The following is an 18,020-nucleotide window of genomic DNA, read 5'->3' as shown; positions in this document are numbered from 1 at the left end:
CTTATGGTCCCCATGCCCTGTATTTTACACAAGCCCTGTACAGTTACACAGGGCCTGGGAAAAGAAGATCTGAAGGAGAATCGCTGCTGTCATGGAAAAGTTTCAATAAATGCAAGAAGGAGACAGTGGAGGCTTTGGTGCATAGGGTGAGGATATAAGGAACTTCATTTCCTTATAGTATGAGGGGGTCAAGGAAAAAATTTAGAAGAGAGAGCAAAGTGGAAGAACGATTCATTTGGGATACTGCAGAGCAAGACAGGGACGAGAGTCCAGGAGGAGACAGGACTCATTAGGGTTTGCATTTAGAGTGGTGTCCATGGGTAAGAGAAACGCAAGAATCCTGCCAGCCACCCCCTGGAGTAGTGTATTCATTCTGGGTTCCCATTAATCTTTAGAAAATGTATCTGGGTCCCCAGTAATCCATAAAAGGGTTATTGACACCCTACACAGCGCAAACCTGGAGTGAAATCAACCAGGGCTGAAAACGGGCCATCTGCAGATGTTTAACTTGGATTTACAAAAATAGAATTAGTGGAATCACGATCATTGTGCTCTAATTATAAAAAGACTTATGAGAAAGTATACTTTATTCCTCATTGCTCTAGAAGTTTCTAACTCAACATTAAGCTCATGGGCAAGGACTAGTCCATTTAAGCCTTCATGCTCATGTCTAATTCATTCTCATTTTCTTTGTTTCTCTCCCTTCTCTGCTGTCTCCAACTCCCAGTGGGTTCTCGTGCATAAAAGTCTTTTCTAGTCTATTCCATTTTGGAGCATAGAAAGAGGATGGACAATTTTTAAATTTTATTAATTTGTAAGATTCCATGGTTCTCTTAATTTCTTACAGGTTTTTTGGCACAGAAAACCAATTTTTGCACTTCCAAAAGCCAATTTGTGTGTAAAACACTATGATTATGCTCTCTGGACCATGGAACAGGGAAAGCCTGAATTGAAGCATCTGTTCCCATTTAATGAGACACCAGAGTGAAGTTTCTAATAGATCAGGTCTATTCAAGAAGTGACTAAAACTTAACTCAAAGATTCCAGATTGAAGCATATAGTAGAATACGCCTAAATTCTTTGGGAAAAGCCTAAATTTACCTTCCCTTAGCCTAACAAGCTCCTGGAGTTGAGGGCAGAGTGAATTAGGTCTACCCAGTCACTCCACAATCCCATTTTACAAAGCAGCACCCTAAAGAAAAGCTGTCTCTTTTTTTTTTCCCAATTGATGAATCCTTTGATAGCTAACTTTAAAGTATTTTCCTATTTGATATGATTTAATCCTGTCCCATGGCAACTGCCATATTCAGGCAGGTAAAAAGAAGCAAACATCAAAAACATCAATGTTGAATTGATCTACAAACTGCACCTTAAGAAATACTTCTCTACCACAGAATTCTATCCACTTAGGCAAGATTAGACACAAGGAAATTTCATTTTATCATTGAGTAATAGCTGTTGCTTGGATACATTACAACTTTACCTTATGTATTACCCTGAAGTTCTCTAACTCACTAAAATTGAAATACTTTTGGCCCAATATCTATTTCAGGAAAGATGAAGTAGATATATTTTCCCTATTTATCCCACCAAGTACAACTAAAATCTGGATGTTGTAAATAAAACAAACATAAAGTGACTCTGAAAGGTAGAGAAAAGAAGAGGACTACCTAAGGATCTGAAGACCTGTGGATCAACATAGCAGTGCATTCCCTGGGTTTTCTTTTGTCTTATTCATCCTAGACTGGCTACTGGAAAAGCCAGCAAAGCAGAAACTCCAAGGGGTGTAGGCAAAAAAAAAAAGGACCTAAGAAAGTCCTGCTCTGTCTAATTCAAAGGGCCAGAAAAGGAAAGCCTAATAAGACAGAAAATGTTTAGACAACAAATGATCTATGTCAATCAAGACCACAGATAACAGCATGGTCCAAGTCTACCTCTTACAGCAAAGGCCAAGTGAAGAGCCTAGGGTTCCACCTTTATCAGACTGTAAGAAAGCACTGCAACCCACCTGCTGGGGTGGCCTCAGAAAAGGCCTGACAGAGAGTCAGATGCTCACTACCTTGTGGTAAAAATGAAGTCACTCCCCAAACTGTGATGTCAGTAGAGCCCACAGACAAACCAAGGACTCCCCCATCACACTGTTCAGCTGGTATCAGCAGAGGCATAGGTGGAGCATGAACTCCCACTACCCTCCAGAAATAATAAGGACTCCTTTGCCTGACCCTCCAGGCATCAATGAAGGCCTACGGGAAAACCTGCTATTTCAATTCCTCACCAGCCTAGGGAAGCAACACATACCTCATCCTGCCAATATGGTGGCAGAGAAGGCCTTCTAAAATATAAGATTTAGGCCAGTGCAGTGGCTCACATCTGTAATCCCAGCACTTTGGGAGGCCGAGGCAGGCAGATCACTTGAGGTCAGGAGTTCAAGATCAGCCTGGCCAACAAGGCAAAACCCCGTATCTACTAAAAATAAAAAAATTAGCTGGATGTGGTAGTGCACTCCTGTAATCACAAATACTCAGGAGGCTGAGGCAGAAGAACTGCTTGAACTCAGGAGGTGGAGGTTGCAGTGAACCGAGATTGCACTACTGCACTCCAGCCTGGGTGACAGACAAGACTCTGTCTCAAATAAATAAATCAATAATTTAAATAAGATCCAGAGTCTCATAATAACCAAAATGTCTACATTTCAACTGAAAATTATTTGTCATACCAAGAATGGAGAAGATCTCATCTTAAATGAGAAAGGCAATTTTAAAATGCCAATATCAAGGTGATGGAGATGTATGAATTAACTGACAAAGATATGAAAGCCTCACCATCATAACAATATTTCAACAAGCAATATGAACATGTTTGAAACAAATGAAAAAAATAGAAAGTCTCAGCAAAGAAACAGAAGATAGAAAAGAAAAACCAAACGGAAATTTTGGAACTAAAAATCGTAAGTGAAATTAAAAACTCACTGAATGAAATTAGCAGAAGAATAGGAGGGAAGAAAAAATAAATGAACATGAAGATGGAACAACAGAATTGGCTCAATCTGAACAACCTAGAGAAAAAAGTAACTGAAAAAAACAATGAACACAGCCTCAAGGACCTATGAGATTGTAACAGAAGTGCTAATATCCACCACTCTGAAGCGAATAGAAGTGGCTGACCCTTATTTTCCAGACATGTCACCTTTTTTGTCAAACTGAAAATGAAATAAGAAGTTTACTAGTTGGCCTCATATTTAATTTTTAATTGTTTTCATTAACAATAACTTACACCACTTCAAAATCGGCAGTCATTTGTGATCAGCAAAGGGAGGCTCAGACAGATGACATAACTTTGCCAGGACATGATTGTTCAGAGGCAAGACATCAGTTAGGAGCCCAGTGTTCCTAAACTTAGTTCACTGCTCTTTGCACTAAACACATTTCTTTTCTCACAGTCAACTAATACTAGTAAATCACTGTATTTCGGGTAACTCTGCATTAGAAGAACATCTTGAAAAAGTATTTAAAGAAATCCAGTGTGACCACTTTTACTAACATTTCTAGTAACTGTCAGTGTAAACATCTTGGGACCCTAACAGTAAGAATGGCATTAATTTGCATGCTCAGTAGCCCACTGTGTGAGGGTGGCTTTAGGGAACTTGTCATGCTGACCAGAACCATACCGAAGTAATTGTGCTCTTCCGTGTGAAACAGATGGTCTTGATTTTTCAGGTCTTCCTGTGCGTTTGTCCTCTTGGATTTCTTTTGCTGAGCCTTTGCTTCTAAAAAATATGTACAAATATATTAGCTTTATCACTTTTTGCTAAGTAATGAAAAATAAAAGATGGCAATGTAGATATATACTCCATTATTTCCATGTGCTCAAATGATGTGTGTTCCTGACAGATGTGTGATTCTGACACTTGGAGTTGTCTCACTCTTTCAGCACAGCCCTATGTTTTAGATATCGAAGAAACTTTCTGTCCAGCACCTAGGAACAGGTCTTCACAGACTGCCACTGTTGGTGTGAATCCTGCACCCAATGCCTTCTACTCTAGGTACGTATCACCCCCAATTATAGTTGTCTATTTTCTTATCTTCCCTACTCAACATTGCAACAGGGCTTGCGCCTGGTTTTCCAGGTATTCGCAGGCTTTGCATAGTCCTTGACATTCTGTGTCCTCCCTTCAATACCTGCTAAGGAATCTCATGCTTGAAAGAGTAAGCATATGGAAAAAGCAGTATTTTAAAACTCACTTGCCAGTTAACAGAGTTGCCCATGCATTTTTCATTTTCACATTGACTCTTTCAAACAGAGGCACAAAAGTCAAACACCCGCAAATTGATGAGAATCAATCAGAGGAGCTAGTGTCTCCCCTCTCCATAGGACTCCGTTCTTCAAACAGCTCTCTGTGTTTGCTTCCAAAACACAATCACCCTGTGGTTCTCAGAATCCCTGCAGGAGAAGGTGCCCATGTGATCATCCAGGAGCCAGTTCTTAACCCAAAACTGGGACAACATAGAATATCACTTACAGGCCACGACTTGTAAACTATTTGTTAAATTTTAAAAAGTGGGCAGGGTGCAGTGGCTCACACCTGTAATCCCAGCACTTTGGGAGGCCAAAGTGGGTGGATTACTTGAGCTCAGGAGTTCGAGACTAGCCTGGCCAACATGGCAAAACCCCATCTCTACTAAAAATATAAAAATTAACCAGGCATGGTGTCACACACCTGTAATCCCAGCTACTCGGGAGGCTGAGGCAAGGGAATCACTTGAACCCAAGAGTCGGAGGTTGCAGTGAGTCAAGTTCGTGCCACTGCAGCCTGGGTGACAGCAAGACTCTGCCTCAAGGAAGGAAGGAAGGAAGGAAGGAAGGAAGGAAGGCAGGAAGGAAGGAAGGAACGAAGCTAGTTCTCGGTGTTTCAGACTGCCCCAGCATTTAAGTAGCATTGGCCCTCGATTTTTGCTTTGATGCCTGTCTATAGAGGGTCCTAAACGGCACTGTTTTGTGTATTTCGTACATTCATCAAGCCGGTGTCCACTTTATATAGGCCCATTCATATTTTTGAGACTCTAGCCTTTTCATAGTATTAAAGTTCTGTTAAAAGAGAAGACATGATCTCTATGACAGTTTCCCTGATTAACTGCATACAATTTTCACCATTCCACATTCTCCTAGTGTTTACTTAACCAGGTCTCTACCATGATTTTTACATTTCCCCTATGACTTTTGCAAGTGTTTTATCATCTTATCTGCATATTATTTGTCCTGACTCACCAACTATATGAAAGTGAATTGTTCTTCTCTTCCCTTCATGGTGCTACACACACAAACTCTATTAAATCTTTCCTCTTGGAATACAAAGAGGAGCAGAAAGGAATCAACCTGCGCCTTGGAGGGACATGTAAATATCTACTCAGTATTTTTCCATTATAAAATAAAGTTCTGGCCGGACGCAGTGACTCATGCCTGTAATCCCAGCATTTTGGGAGGCTGAGGTGGGCAGATCACTTGAGGTCAGGAGTTTGAGACCAGTCTGGCCAACATGGTGTAACCCTGTCTCTGCTAAAATTACAAAAAAAGAAAAAAAAATTAGCCAGGTGTGGTGGCACATGCCTGTAATCCCAGTTACTCAGGAGGCTGAGGCAGGAGAATCACCTGAACTCGGGAGGTTGAGGTTGCAGTGAGCCGAGATTGCACCACTGCACTCCTGTCTGGGCAACAGAACAAGACTCCATCTCAAAAACAAAATTAATTAATTTAATTAAATTAAATAAAGTTCTGTGAAAAATTAGGTGAATATGGTTACTAAAGATGCATCTGAAAACAAATGCAATTGTCTACATACTCTTTGTAATTAACAGTGGTCTTCCAGTTTAAGCTTGGTTCCCATCTCTTGGTCGTTTGATTCCTCCCGAAATTAATTTGGTTCTTCTCCAGTGACCTCTTGTCTGAACCAGAAATGTCTTTGCGGAAGGCAGCTGCTTCTTTCTTCTTGGGGGCTTTGCCCAGCTGATCATTTTCCTTTTGCTGGTCTTCATTGATGCTAATCCCCTTTATTGAAAAAATGAGAATAATTTTTAATGATATCTGAATTATCTAGTGTTCTCTGAAACATTATGCCAGTGGTAAATTCAGGAAAGGAAGTCTCAGGTGCATCTAACTTGTGGTCCTTAGTAACAGCTAAATAAGGGCAGTGTCAAGACTAAGGCTTCTGTTGGAGTTAGGTGGACAGTAACGCAATGTTTTTAAAATCACTCCTCTGTTGCAGCACACACAGGTACAACACCAGGGCTGGACCTGTTCATTCCTCACCACTACCAAAAAATTCAACTAAAACCCTCTATTGACTAAAACACATCATATTTAAATTGCTTGAACCAAAGATAAAGGGAACATCTTGAAGGTAGACAGGTATGACATATTAAACACAGAGGAATGAACATAAGAATTTTAAGAGGCCTCTCATCAGAAACACTGCAAACCAGAGAAAAAGAGAGTAATCTATTTAAAGCACTAAAAAGGAAAAAACAAAAAACCATGTCAACCCAAAATTCTGTACTAAGAATAAAACAAAATCTTTCAAAATGAAAGCAAAATAAAACCTTCACAGATGAACAAAAACAGAGAATTAACCAGAAGACCTGTGCTAGAAATGTTAAATAAAATTATTCAGTCAGGAATAAAATCATGCCAGACAGAAACATGAATCTATGCAAATAATTTGAAAGTTGCAGAAATGGTAAAATAAATATGCAAGACTTGGTGTATTATTTTAATCATTCTCACATATAATTGACTATCTAAAGCAAAAATAGTAACAATGTTTTGAGGGGTTTATGACATGTAGAAATAAAATGTGTAAGGACAATAACACAAAGTACATGGAGGGGTATTCAAGATATATTGTTGTAAGTTTCTTAAACTATTTGTGAATTTTAGAACCTCACTTAAAGGAGACATGACAAATTCGAGATATATATTATAAGCCAGAGGGCAGCTAAGAAACTTTTAATAAGAAATATACCTAGTAAAGCAATAGCACAAATAAAATGGAATCATTTTAAAAGGCTCAATTCAAAAGGGGTGGAGAAAGGAAAAAAATCACAAAGAACTGATGAAACAAATAGAAAACAAGTAGCAAGACAGTAAATTTAGATTTAATTATATTAGTAGTTACATCAAATGAAAGGGTTTACACACATCAATTGAATGAGAAATCATCAAATTGGATGAAAAAGGAGACTTAACTATTTGTGGCCTAAAGAAACTATTTTATATGTAAAGATACAAATACATCAGAAGTAAAAGGCTGGAGAAGAACAGTTTATGCAAACAATAGTCAAAAGAAAGCAGGAATGGCCATATTAAAAACAGACAATATCGACTCCAAAGCAATAAATAAAATCTAAATAAATATTATTATTTACTGGGACAAAGAGGAGCACACATACTAATAAAGAATCAATTAGCACACAGTCGTAATTGTGTATTCACCAAGCAACAGAACTTCATTATATATGAAGGCAACACAGAGCTAAAAGGAAACATAGATAAATCCATAATTGGTGGACTTCAAAACTCTCTCAGTAATCAATAAAATGAGCAGAAAAAACATCAGTAATGATATAGAAGACCTGAGCAACACAATCAGACAAGTTGGCTTCATGGACATTTAAAAGACACACCTCTCAATAACACCAGAATATAGTCTCCTCAAATGTACAAGGAAAAAAAATCACCAAAATAGATCATATTCTGGGCCATAAAATGAACATTAAAAAGTTTAAAGTAACTAAAATATAAAATACCTTAAAACATTGGAATTTAACTAGAAATTGGTAAAAGATCTACAGAAACTCCTCATATATATTGAATAAAAACATCACGTATCAAAATCTGTGGAACATAGTCTACACAATGCTCATAAAGAAATTTGCAGCATGAATTCTCATGGTCAAAAATGATAAATAAATAAATAGGTTAGACAGGCAGATCACTTGAAGCCAGGAGTTCAAGACCAGCCTGGCCAACATGGCAAAACCCCATCTGTGCCAAAAATAAAATAATTTATTTTGGGTTCAGGGGTACAGGTGCAGGTTTGTTATATAGATAAACTCATGTCACAGGGGTTTGCTGTACAGATGATTTAATCATTCAGGTACTAAGCCTAGTATCCAATAGTTATTTTTTCTGATCTTATACACTGATACATTGATTTTGTATCCTGAAACATTACTGAAGTTGTTTATCAGCTAAAGCAGGTTTTGGGCTGAGGATCCCTTGTTTAATATGCTCCAAGTAAAACATTATTCACAACTGAATTCATCAAAATTTCTTCAAATGCAAATATGACTAGATTAAATTAAATGTATCATGACATTTTTTAGAAACTGGAGAAATAAGAGTAAATAAACCCAAAAATAAAACCACATAAACATCAAAGTAAAGTAGAAAAGATAAAAATTAAACCTAAAGTTAGCTCCTTGAGAAAATTTAGTAAATCTATAGTCCTATCGTTATAGGTGGATCAAAATTTACAAACCACAAATGACCAATATTAGGAATGAGAGAGGTAACAATGACTACAAATTCTACAGATATTAAAAAGTCAGTAAGAGAATACGATGAAAAAAGTTTATGCCAATAAATCTGGCAACTTACACCAAATGAAAAAATTTCCTTAAGGACAATCTAATCTACCAAAGCTCCCTCAGGAAGAAATAGACAACAGGTATAGTGTCATAACTATCAAATAAATTGAATTTGTAGTTAAAATATTTCCCATAAAGAATATTCCAGGCCCAGATGGCTTTCACCAAACATTTCTACCAAACATTTAATAAACCTACCAAACATTTAATAAACAAACAATATTAATTCTATACAAACTCTTCCAAAAAATTGAAGAGAAGATAAAACTTTCCACATCATTCTATAATGTCAATATTACTTCAATACCAAAACCAGACAAAGATACTAAAGAAAACAAAGCTACACACTAATAACTTTATGAATATAGGTGCAAAACTTAACAAAATCTTGGCAGATTAAATCTGATAATGTATATAAAAGATTCAAGTGGGGTTTGTCTCAGAAGTGTAAGGTTGGTTTGTCACTTGAAAAATTAATCAATGTAATTAATCACATTAACAAACTAAAAGATGAAAAAAACACGATTCTCTCCGCAGTACACAAAGAAACAATTAATAAAATCCAGCATTCATTCCTAATAAAAGTTCTCAATGATTCAGAATAGAAGCCTTAACCTTGTAAATGGTTAGCATCAAACTTAACTGAAAGATTTCCCTGCAATATCAGGAAGAAGAGACCATTTCTATTCAATGTTTTACTGGTGATTCCAGCTAGTGCATTAAGGAAATAAAAAGAAATAAAAAACTGTTGAGATTGGGAAGGAAGAGTTGAGATTAGGAAGGAAGAAGTAAGAAAATGATCTTTATTCACTGACAATATCTACATAGAAAACCCTCTGGAATGTACAAACAAGATACTAGAACTAATAAGGGAGTTTAGCAAAATTTCAGGATATAAAATCAGTATACAAAAATCAAGTACATATTTATACAATAGCAACAAATGACTAGAAATAGAAAAGCTAAAACTCATTAACAATGGACCCAAAATATGAAACACAGATAAGTTTCAAAAGAGATGTATAAGACCTGTATATTGAAAGCTATAAAGAACTGGTGAGAGAAATTAAGACCTAAATAAATGAAGAGATATACTATGTTCATGGATTAGAAAACTCAATATTGTTAAGATGCCCATTTTTCCTAAATTCATCTATAAATTCAAGGCAAAAATTCCGTTAGACCTTTTTTAAGAAATTGACATGCTGGCTCCAATATTCTTATGGACATGCGAAAGACCTATAATTGCCAAAAAACTTTTTTAAAGAACACTATTAGAGGATTTAAACTAAACAACTTCAAGACTTATCATAAAGCTACAGTAATCAAGACAGTGTGGTATTGGTGTAAAGATACAGAAATCAAAGTTACAATATGAAGTGTTCAGAAATACATTCACAGACAAATGTACTACTAATTTTTGACAAAGTTATAAAGGTAATTCAGTGGCAAAACAATAGGTTTATTTTTGACAAATGATGCTGGAACAACTAGATAAGCAAAAAAAAAAAGAACTTTGATCCATACCTCATACACACAAACCAAATTAAAGTGGATCATAGACATGGATTGGAATGGTAAAATTGAAAAATCTCTAGAAGGAAACATTGGAGAAATTCTTCATTATATTGGGTTTGGAAAAGCATTATAAGATAAAACACTGTAAGGAAAAAATGAGTTGGACTTTATCAAAATTGAAGACACTTGCTCTTTGAAAGACACTGTTTGGAGAATAAAAATACAAGACCCGGCAGGGCGCACTGGCTCACGCCTGTAATCCCAGCACTTTGGGAGGCCAAGTTGGGCGGATCATGAGGTAAGGTGATCAAGACCAACCTGGCTAACACGGTGAAATCCCGTCTCTACTAAAAATACAAAAAAAAAAAAAAAAAATTAGCCGGGTGCAGTGGTGGACGCCTGTAGTCCCAGCTACTCAGAAGGCTGAGGCAGGAGAATGGTGTGAACCCGGGAGGCGGAGCTTGCAACAAACCAAGATCGTGCCACTGCACTCCAGCCTGGGCGACAGAGCGAGACTCCGTCTCAAAAATAAATAAATAAATAAAAAATACAAGACCCAGATTGGGAGGAAATATTTATATTTCATATATCTAACAGAATATATAAGCCAAGAACATAATAAAGATCTGTTGCAACTCAATAAAAAACTGAATATCCCAATGAAAAAATGCACAGAGTCTGAATAGACACTTTACCACATAAGATAATGTGAATGGCCAATAAGCACATGAAAAGATGCATTCAAGAAATGCAAATTAAAACCAAAGGAGATACCAGTACACACCTATTAGAATGCCTGTAGTTAAAGGACTGACCATAATGGTTAGTGATGAGTATGTGGAAGAACTGGGACTCTCATACATTGCCTACACCAATGTGAAATATTACAACCACTATGGAGAGCAGTTTACCAGTTGCTTAAAAAGTTAAACATACAACTACCATATGACCTTACCATTTCATTCTTAGGTTTTTAACCTAGGCACAATGAGACTATTTGATCATACAAATCTTTGTATTGTACAAAAATGTTCTTAGTAGTCTTATTTGTAATAGCCCAAAACCTGAAATAACCACACATCCATTAACAGGTAAGTGGATAAACAAATAGTGGCATATCCATACAATGGAATAATACACATCCATAAAAGCAATAAATTAATGATAGATGCAAAAACATAGATGAATCTCAAAAGAAACAAAATCTGCACAAACCATACCACAAAATTACAGAACACCAAGGAAGATCCTAAAGGTCTCCGAAGAGGGGAAAAAGCCAAAACAAACAGTTTGCATGGAAATATAAGCCTTTGAAATGCTAACTAAAAATTAATTTCAAATCATTACTCTACAAACAACTGAGAGAAAATAATAAAGGTATTCTCTAACACCCAAACCCTCAATTTTTCCCTCCAATGTGCATCTTTTACTCAGGAGGGTCTACCAAATGATGGGTGCACCAAGAAAAGGAAAACTGGAGCCGGGATGGTGGCTCACACCTGTAATCCCAGCACTTTGGGAGGCTGAGACAGGTGGAACACCTGAGGTTAGGAGTTTGAGACCAGCTTGGCCAACATGCAAAACCCCATCTCTACCAAAAATACAAAAATTAGCCAGCTGTGATGGTGTGTACCTGGAATCCCAGCTACTAGGGAGGTTGAGGCAGAAGAATCGCATGAACTCGGGAGGTGGAGGTTGCAGTGAGCCAAGATCACACCACTGCACTCCAGCCTGGGTGACAGAGCAAGACTCCATCTCAAAAAAAGAAAAGAAAAGGAAAACTGAATAGAAGGCAACTTCCTCAACATGCTAAAGGCCATATAGGAAAATCCCATAGCTAACATCAGGCTCAATAGTGAAAGCCTAAAAGTTTTTTAATTAAGATCAGGAGTCAGGCTAGGCATGGTGGCTCACAGCTGTAATCCCAGCATTTTGGGAGGCCGAGGCAGGCAGATTACTTAAGGCCAAGAGTTCGAGACCAGCCTGGCCAACATGGTGAAAACCCATCTCTACTAAAAATCTAAAAATTCACAGAGCATGGTTGCAGGTGCCTGTGAACCCAGCTACTCAGGAGTCTAAGGCACAAGAATCACCTGAACCCAGGAGGGGAGGTGAAGGTTGCAGTGCGCCAAAATCACACCACTGCACTCCAGCCTGGGTGACAGAGTGAAACTCCATCTAAAAAAAAAAAAAAAAATCAGGAATCAGACAAGGATGCCTGCTGTTACCACTCTTATTCAACATAGTCCAGGAAGTCCTAGCCACAGCAATAAGTAAAGAAAAAGAAATTGTAAAAGCGTCTAAATTGGAAAGGAAGAAGTAAAACTATCTGTATGCAGATGGCATGATCTTGTATGCAGAAAAACCTAAGAATACACACACACAAACACACACATAGAGTTAAATGAATTCAGTGAAGTTGTGAAATTCAATCTTGACTTTAACACTCAAAAATTAGATCTGATTTGATCACTCAAAAGTTGCATTGCTACACATTAGCAGTGAATAATCGAAAATAAAATTTAGAAAACAATTTCATTTACAGTAGCATCAAAAATAAAATGTTAATGAGTAAATATAATAAAGGAGAAAAACTTGTACACTGAAAACTTCTAAACATTGCTGAAAGCCATTAAATATACAACTAAACGGAAAGATATCTCCTGTTCATAAACTGGAGGACTTAATATGGTTAAGATGGCAATACTATTTAAAGCAATTCATAAATTCAATGAAATCTCTATCAAAATCCCAATGGCACTTTTTGCAGAAATGTAAAACCAAGCCTAAAATTCATATAGATTGTCAAGGAAAACCAAATAGCCAAAACAGTATTAAAAAACAGGAACAAAGTTTGAGGACTCACACTTCCTGATGTCAAAACTACTATAACTATAGTAATCAAAACAGTGTGATACTGACATAAAGAAAGACATACAGACCAATGAAATAGAATTAAAAGTCCCCAAGTAAACTCTTCCATCTATGATCAATTGATTTTCAACAAGAATGCTAAGACCACCCAAAGGAGAAAGAACAATCTCTTCAACGAATGGTGTTGGGAAAACTGAATATCCATATGCAAAAGAATGAAATTGGACCCTAAATTTCATTAGTCTCCAAATGGACACAAATCAACTCAAAAGAGATCAAGGGCCTAAATTTAAGAGCTAAAACTATACAATCCTTAGAGGAAAAACAGGGGCAAATTTTTCATGACCTTGGATTTGGCAATGATTTCTTAAATATGACTTCAAAAGCACAGGCAACATAAGAAAAAATAGGTAAATTAGGCTTCATCAAAAGTAAATATGTTTCTACATCAAAGGACACTATCAGGAAAGTTAAAAGGCAACCTGCATAACAAGAGAAAAATTTGCAAACCTTGTATCTGATAAGGGGTTAATATCGGGTATATACAAAAACTACAACAACAAAAAGATTCAACTTAAAATATAAGCTAAGGACTCAAGCAGACATTTCTTCAAAGAAGATATACAAATAACCAACAAATACATGAAAATATGGTTGACGTCACTAATCGTTATGGAAATGCAAATCAAATTCCTAATGACACTGACTATTTGTAATTATATTTGTAAATTATATTTGTAATTATATTTGTAAATATATGATGTTTGTAATTAAAAAACAACCTAGAAAATAAGAAGTGTTAACAAGGATGTGAAGAAAGTGGAATCTTTGGATAATGCTGGTGAGAATGAAATCGGTGTGGCCCCGTGGAAAACACGTTGGCAGTTCCTCCAAAAGTTAAATACAGAATTGCCATATGACCCAGAAATTCCACTTTTAGGAAAAGATCCAAAAGAATTGAAAATAGGAACTCAACAGATACCCGTACACCAATATTCATAGCAGCATTATTCACCATACCTGAAAGGTGGAAACAACCCAAATGTCCATCAATGATGAATGCATAAACCAAATATGGTCTATACATAAACAAAATATTATTCTACCATGAAAGAATGAAATTATCATACATGCTATAGCATGGATGAGCCTTGAAAACACTGTGCTAAGTGAAAGAAGCCAGACACAAAAGGACAAATATTATATCATTCCAGTGACAATAAATATCTAAAATAAGCAAACTGATAGAAATAGCAGATCAGAGTTAACCAGGAAGTCAGGAAAGAAGGAATGGGGAATTACTACTTAATGGGTGTAGAGTTTAAGTTGGAGAGATGAAAAAGACTTGGAAATTGACAATAGTGATATTTGTACAACATTGTGAATGTAATTAATGGCACTGAACCCTGAACAATGATACTACATTTACAATATTTTTATGTTATGTTATATTGTAAAAAAAAACACTAATAACAAAAGTGTCCAAAATAGGCAAAGTTACTATTTTCCTTGTACCATAGAAAGTTGTATAGTAACATAATGCTATGAAAGCTCAAAAGAAACCATAAAACTTACCTGTTTAGACATATTTTCTGAAAATTTTGGTGATTTTCTCTTAAAATGTGACAAGGTCTTTATAAATTGAACTTTTTCTCTCATAATTAACGTCCCCTTCATCATCTGTTTTGCCCTTTGGGGAAAAACAAGTTTCGTTCTACGTTTAACATAAGAACAATTATAAGATCCTGATCAATACATCACAAGCTAAGCACACGTATTGTTTTCATCTCCGAAGGATCTATATGGTAGCCTTTATACATGAAATGTATAGGCAAAATCCTTCCCCCTTAATTTAATGTTATCTACTTTTCCATTCATTCACTCATTCCTTCCTTCATTCAATTGTTCATTCAGCAAGGCTTTACTGAGTACCTCCTATATGCATGTAAGGCACTCTGCTATTGAGCAGAGAAGTGAGAGCTTCCTTCTCTCCGCTCTCCTCTACTCTGAAAATGCATTGTGACCTCACGAGCCTTAGCTGACGATGTCATAAAAGTCTTCAAGGTTAGAATTTAACTATGGAAAAGCCTATGTTTCTGCTTGTCACACTCTGTTCTTCTGTGGCATGGCTGCTATAGGCTTATTTTCTAGATCTCTATGTAACAATCTGTCCACACACCCATGTGTCTCTTTCTCTTCTTGTCTCTTTCCTTTCCATATTTTCCTTTTCTTCCCTACCTCTATTGTTCTTCCATAACAGAATATATATATGTACACACACATCACATAACTGTATATATATAAATACATATAACTGCAGTGTGTTATATATAACTGTACACAAAAGCATTTCTATACATATGACTAGTGTGTTTTAAATCTTGTTGTAATTATTGAGTAGCTTTATCGTCCTCATCTTCCACTTTTTTAAAACTTAAAGGGTACTTAGATATCTCCACGCCAAATAAGTTATATGTATGTAGATCAATAATAATCTCTGATAGAAATAAAGACTCCCTGCCCCCCTCCAGACGGTCAAAGAAAATCATTCCTTCTTTTGTCCCTTTATTCCTAATTAGAGATTTTGTTTTTCTAAAATATCATGACAAATCAAAGCAAAATCTTATTTGTCTACTTCCTCTTTGTAGAAATGAGCTCAGTGTCATGCTAACAAGAAAAGCACCAAAAGGCATGTCAGAAAGATGATTACAGGTAATCAGAAAGGAGGCTCCAGCATTTTGGTACCAACCCAAGCCAACATGTAACAACCCTCCAGGCAGTCCCCTGTGATGGCTGGGTCCCCATTAAGGACTTGGGTCCTCATTATAGAATTTTGTTTCTAAGTTCCAAATTTATGTTGAAGATACTGAGGGCAGGATGTTGCAGAGGTGAAAGCTAAGCTCCTTCCAGGTGGTTCTGTGAATAGGGATGAGACTAAAAGTGTTTTAATCCAGAACACTGTGTGCTGTTTATCACTCAGCTCAAAGCCCAGTCACCCAGCCTCTACTTTGTGCTACTCACGCGGGAGTCTGCAATGTCGTATTTCTCCTTTGCCAGGCTAGGTTAGGCTCCGTCATTAGAATCAGCTAAAGGAAGACTGAAAGGCTGGGAAAGGGAGGAGGGACCTGCTGCTTCCTGCTGGCCCACTGGCCCTGTTAGAGTCACCCCAGCAACGGCCCTTCCTTCCACGCAGTGGCAGTTGCTTCCAGTAGCAACAGTTGGTTCCAGTTTCCAGGTCTGTTTATTTTTCACAGTCCCAGAAACAGGCTCACCACACCCCCTGGGAAATATCACTATCAGCCATCCAGTGCTCCACTTTCACAGGTCCGGGTCCCAGCTCTGCCAGCTCTACAAGGATCCTCTTCCCGAGGTACAAGCATTAACTGGGCAGTGCCCACTCTCCAGAGATCTGTAGCCCTGCCTCATGGAGATGGTCTGAACTCTGTGGGGACCAGCACAGCCTGGAAGTGGACCCTCCCCAGAGGTCTGGGTCCCAGCTTCATGGGGCACTGTCTCCAACCTTCTACGTTTAGATAAGCCCCTCTCTTTCCCTCTGTCCCTAAGAGTAATGCACAACTCTTAGGATGCAAGCTGCAGTTAGGACATCTGTATTATCTCAGTGTTCCTTTTTTGACCTTTCTATCCTTTGGTTGCTGTGTAACAAATCAGTGAAGTGATTATGTTAAAGACATTTATAAAGTGGAATGGGTCACTTTGAAGCCCATTTCTTATCAGATTGGCTTAATGACCTGCAGTGGAGAATAAGAGAGCTTATTCTGAAGCTACTTTGAATTTGCCCAGCAAGCATATATCAAAGGAATCTGCTTCTGTCCTACAGAACGGTAATTCATTCTCTGTGGTCATTGGGACACACCCTTGAGACATCTACAGCTACCAGCCAAAGTCCACTGGTTTTAGTTATGCTTTTAAAAATGTACTTACACCATTTAAAAATACTCCGCCTGCACTGCAAGTAATGCACAGAGTCTCACCATCGTGAGGTTTCACCAGCACATAACAAATTTCCCCGTGAGTTTGTCTCCACGGTGGGGCTCGACATCCATTTGAAAATTCATAATCTGAAATCAAGCATCAAGCAATTAACAGTTCTTTAACCTAGAGTTTGGTAAAAAGTGTGGGCTTCCACAAAATAAATATTGTGGAAATTTTAAGCTTTCCCCTTCTTAAACCTTCTCTTGTATTGTAGACATTGAAAGCATTTTGCAAACGTAATTATGAAAACATAAATAACATAAAATGAGCCTCAGAAAACATCAAACCTGAGGTATATTCAATAGATTCCAAGACTGTTTGGTCTCCTTTTCCTGAGAAACGTTTGAGCAGTTCTATATCCTTCTTCACCGCCACGGGACTTAAACTTATTTCTCTGAAATAAATGTTTAAAATGTCAGCTTAAATACTTTAAACAGAATCTAGGAAACACATGAACACATTTCATTGTATCAGGAGAAATATCTTTTTTGTAATTAAAATTGCAGTTAATTTTAGCCATGCCATAATTTTATAACAGCACTGTCAACACATCAAGTAATCAGTGATTCATGTTTAATGCAACATTAAATATACTCCATTAAATATTCACTTTATTTCATGCTGATAATATTCTAATACTAAAAATATTAGAAAATGAACATGCTTTGGACTATACAAACTCTACATGATATCTGCATTATAATTTAATAATTTGTGCAATAGTCTTGAGAGCCTTTGAAAATAACAAGGCCACCTAATGTCTTCAGAATTTCATGAAACCTCACCAGAATGTTTTAGCAATGTTACCTGCAATTTTTAATTTTTAGAACTGGAATAAATGAATCCCAAGAAAATTGTTTGTTCCAATAAAATGTAAAGTTAAATCCATAGCAATAACTTCCATGCTTTATTTTTTGTGTCTTTTTTTTCTAAAACTCTGAAAGCAACTTTGTAACTAATTTTAAAGCTTCCTTTTAATTTTAATTTTAGTAT

The 18,020-nt window shown here is 36.9% G+C and overlaps 1 protein-coding gene across 1 annotated transcript in view; it reads right to left on the bottom strand.

Moving 5' to 3' along the window:
* Positions 1-18,020, bottom strand: part of ODAD2 (outer dynein arm docking complex subunit 2) — a 111,064-nt gene that overhangs the window by 77,476 nt on the left and 15,568 nt on the right. The window contains 6 exon segments of the mRNA XM_017861690.1: positions 3,668-3,763; positions 5,837-6,042; positions 14,610-14,652; positions 14,654-14,724; positions 16,977-17,113; positions 17,315-17,421. Coding sequence (XP_017717179.1) covers positions 3,668-3,763; positions 5,837-6,042; positions 14,610-14,652; positions 14,654-14,724; positions 16,977-17,113; positions 17,315-17,421 — 660 coding nt within the window.

This window comes from Rhinopithecus bieti, unplaced genomic scaffold, assembly GCF_001698545.2.
Source record: "Rhinopithecus bieti isolate Rb0 unplaced genomic scaffold, ASM169854v2 scaffold_58095, whole genome shotgun sequence".
Lineage (NCBI taxonomy): Eukaryota > Metazoa > Chordata > Mammalia > Primates > Cercopithecidae > Rhinopithecus > Rhinopithecus bieti.
The sequence above is the reverse complement of the archived record's forward strand: the minus strand, read 5'-3'. Positions and strand labels throughout refer to the sequence as shown.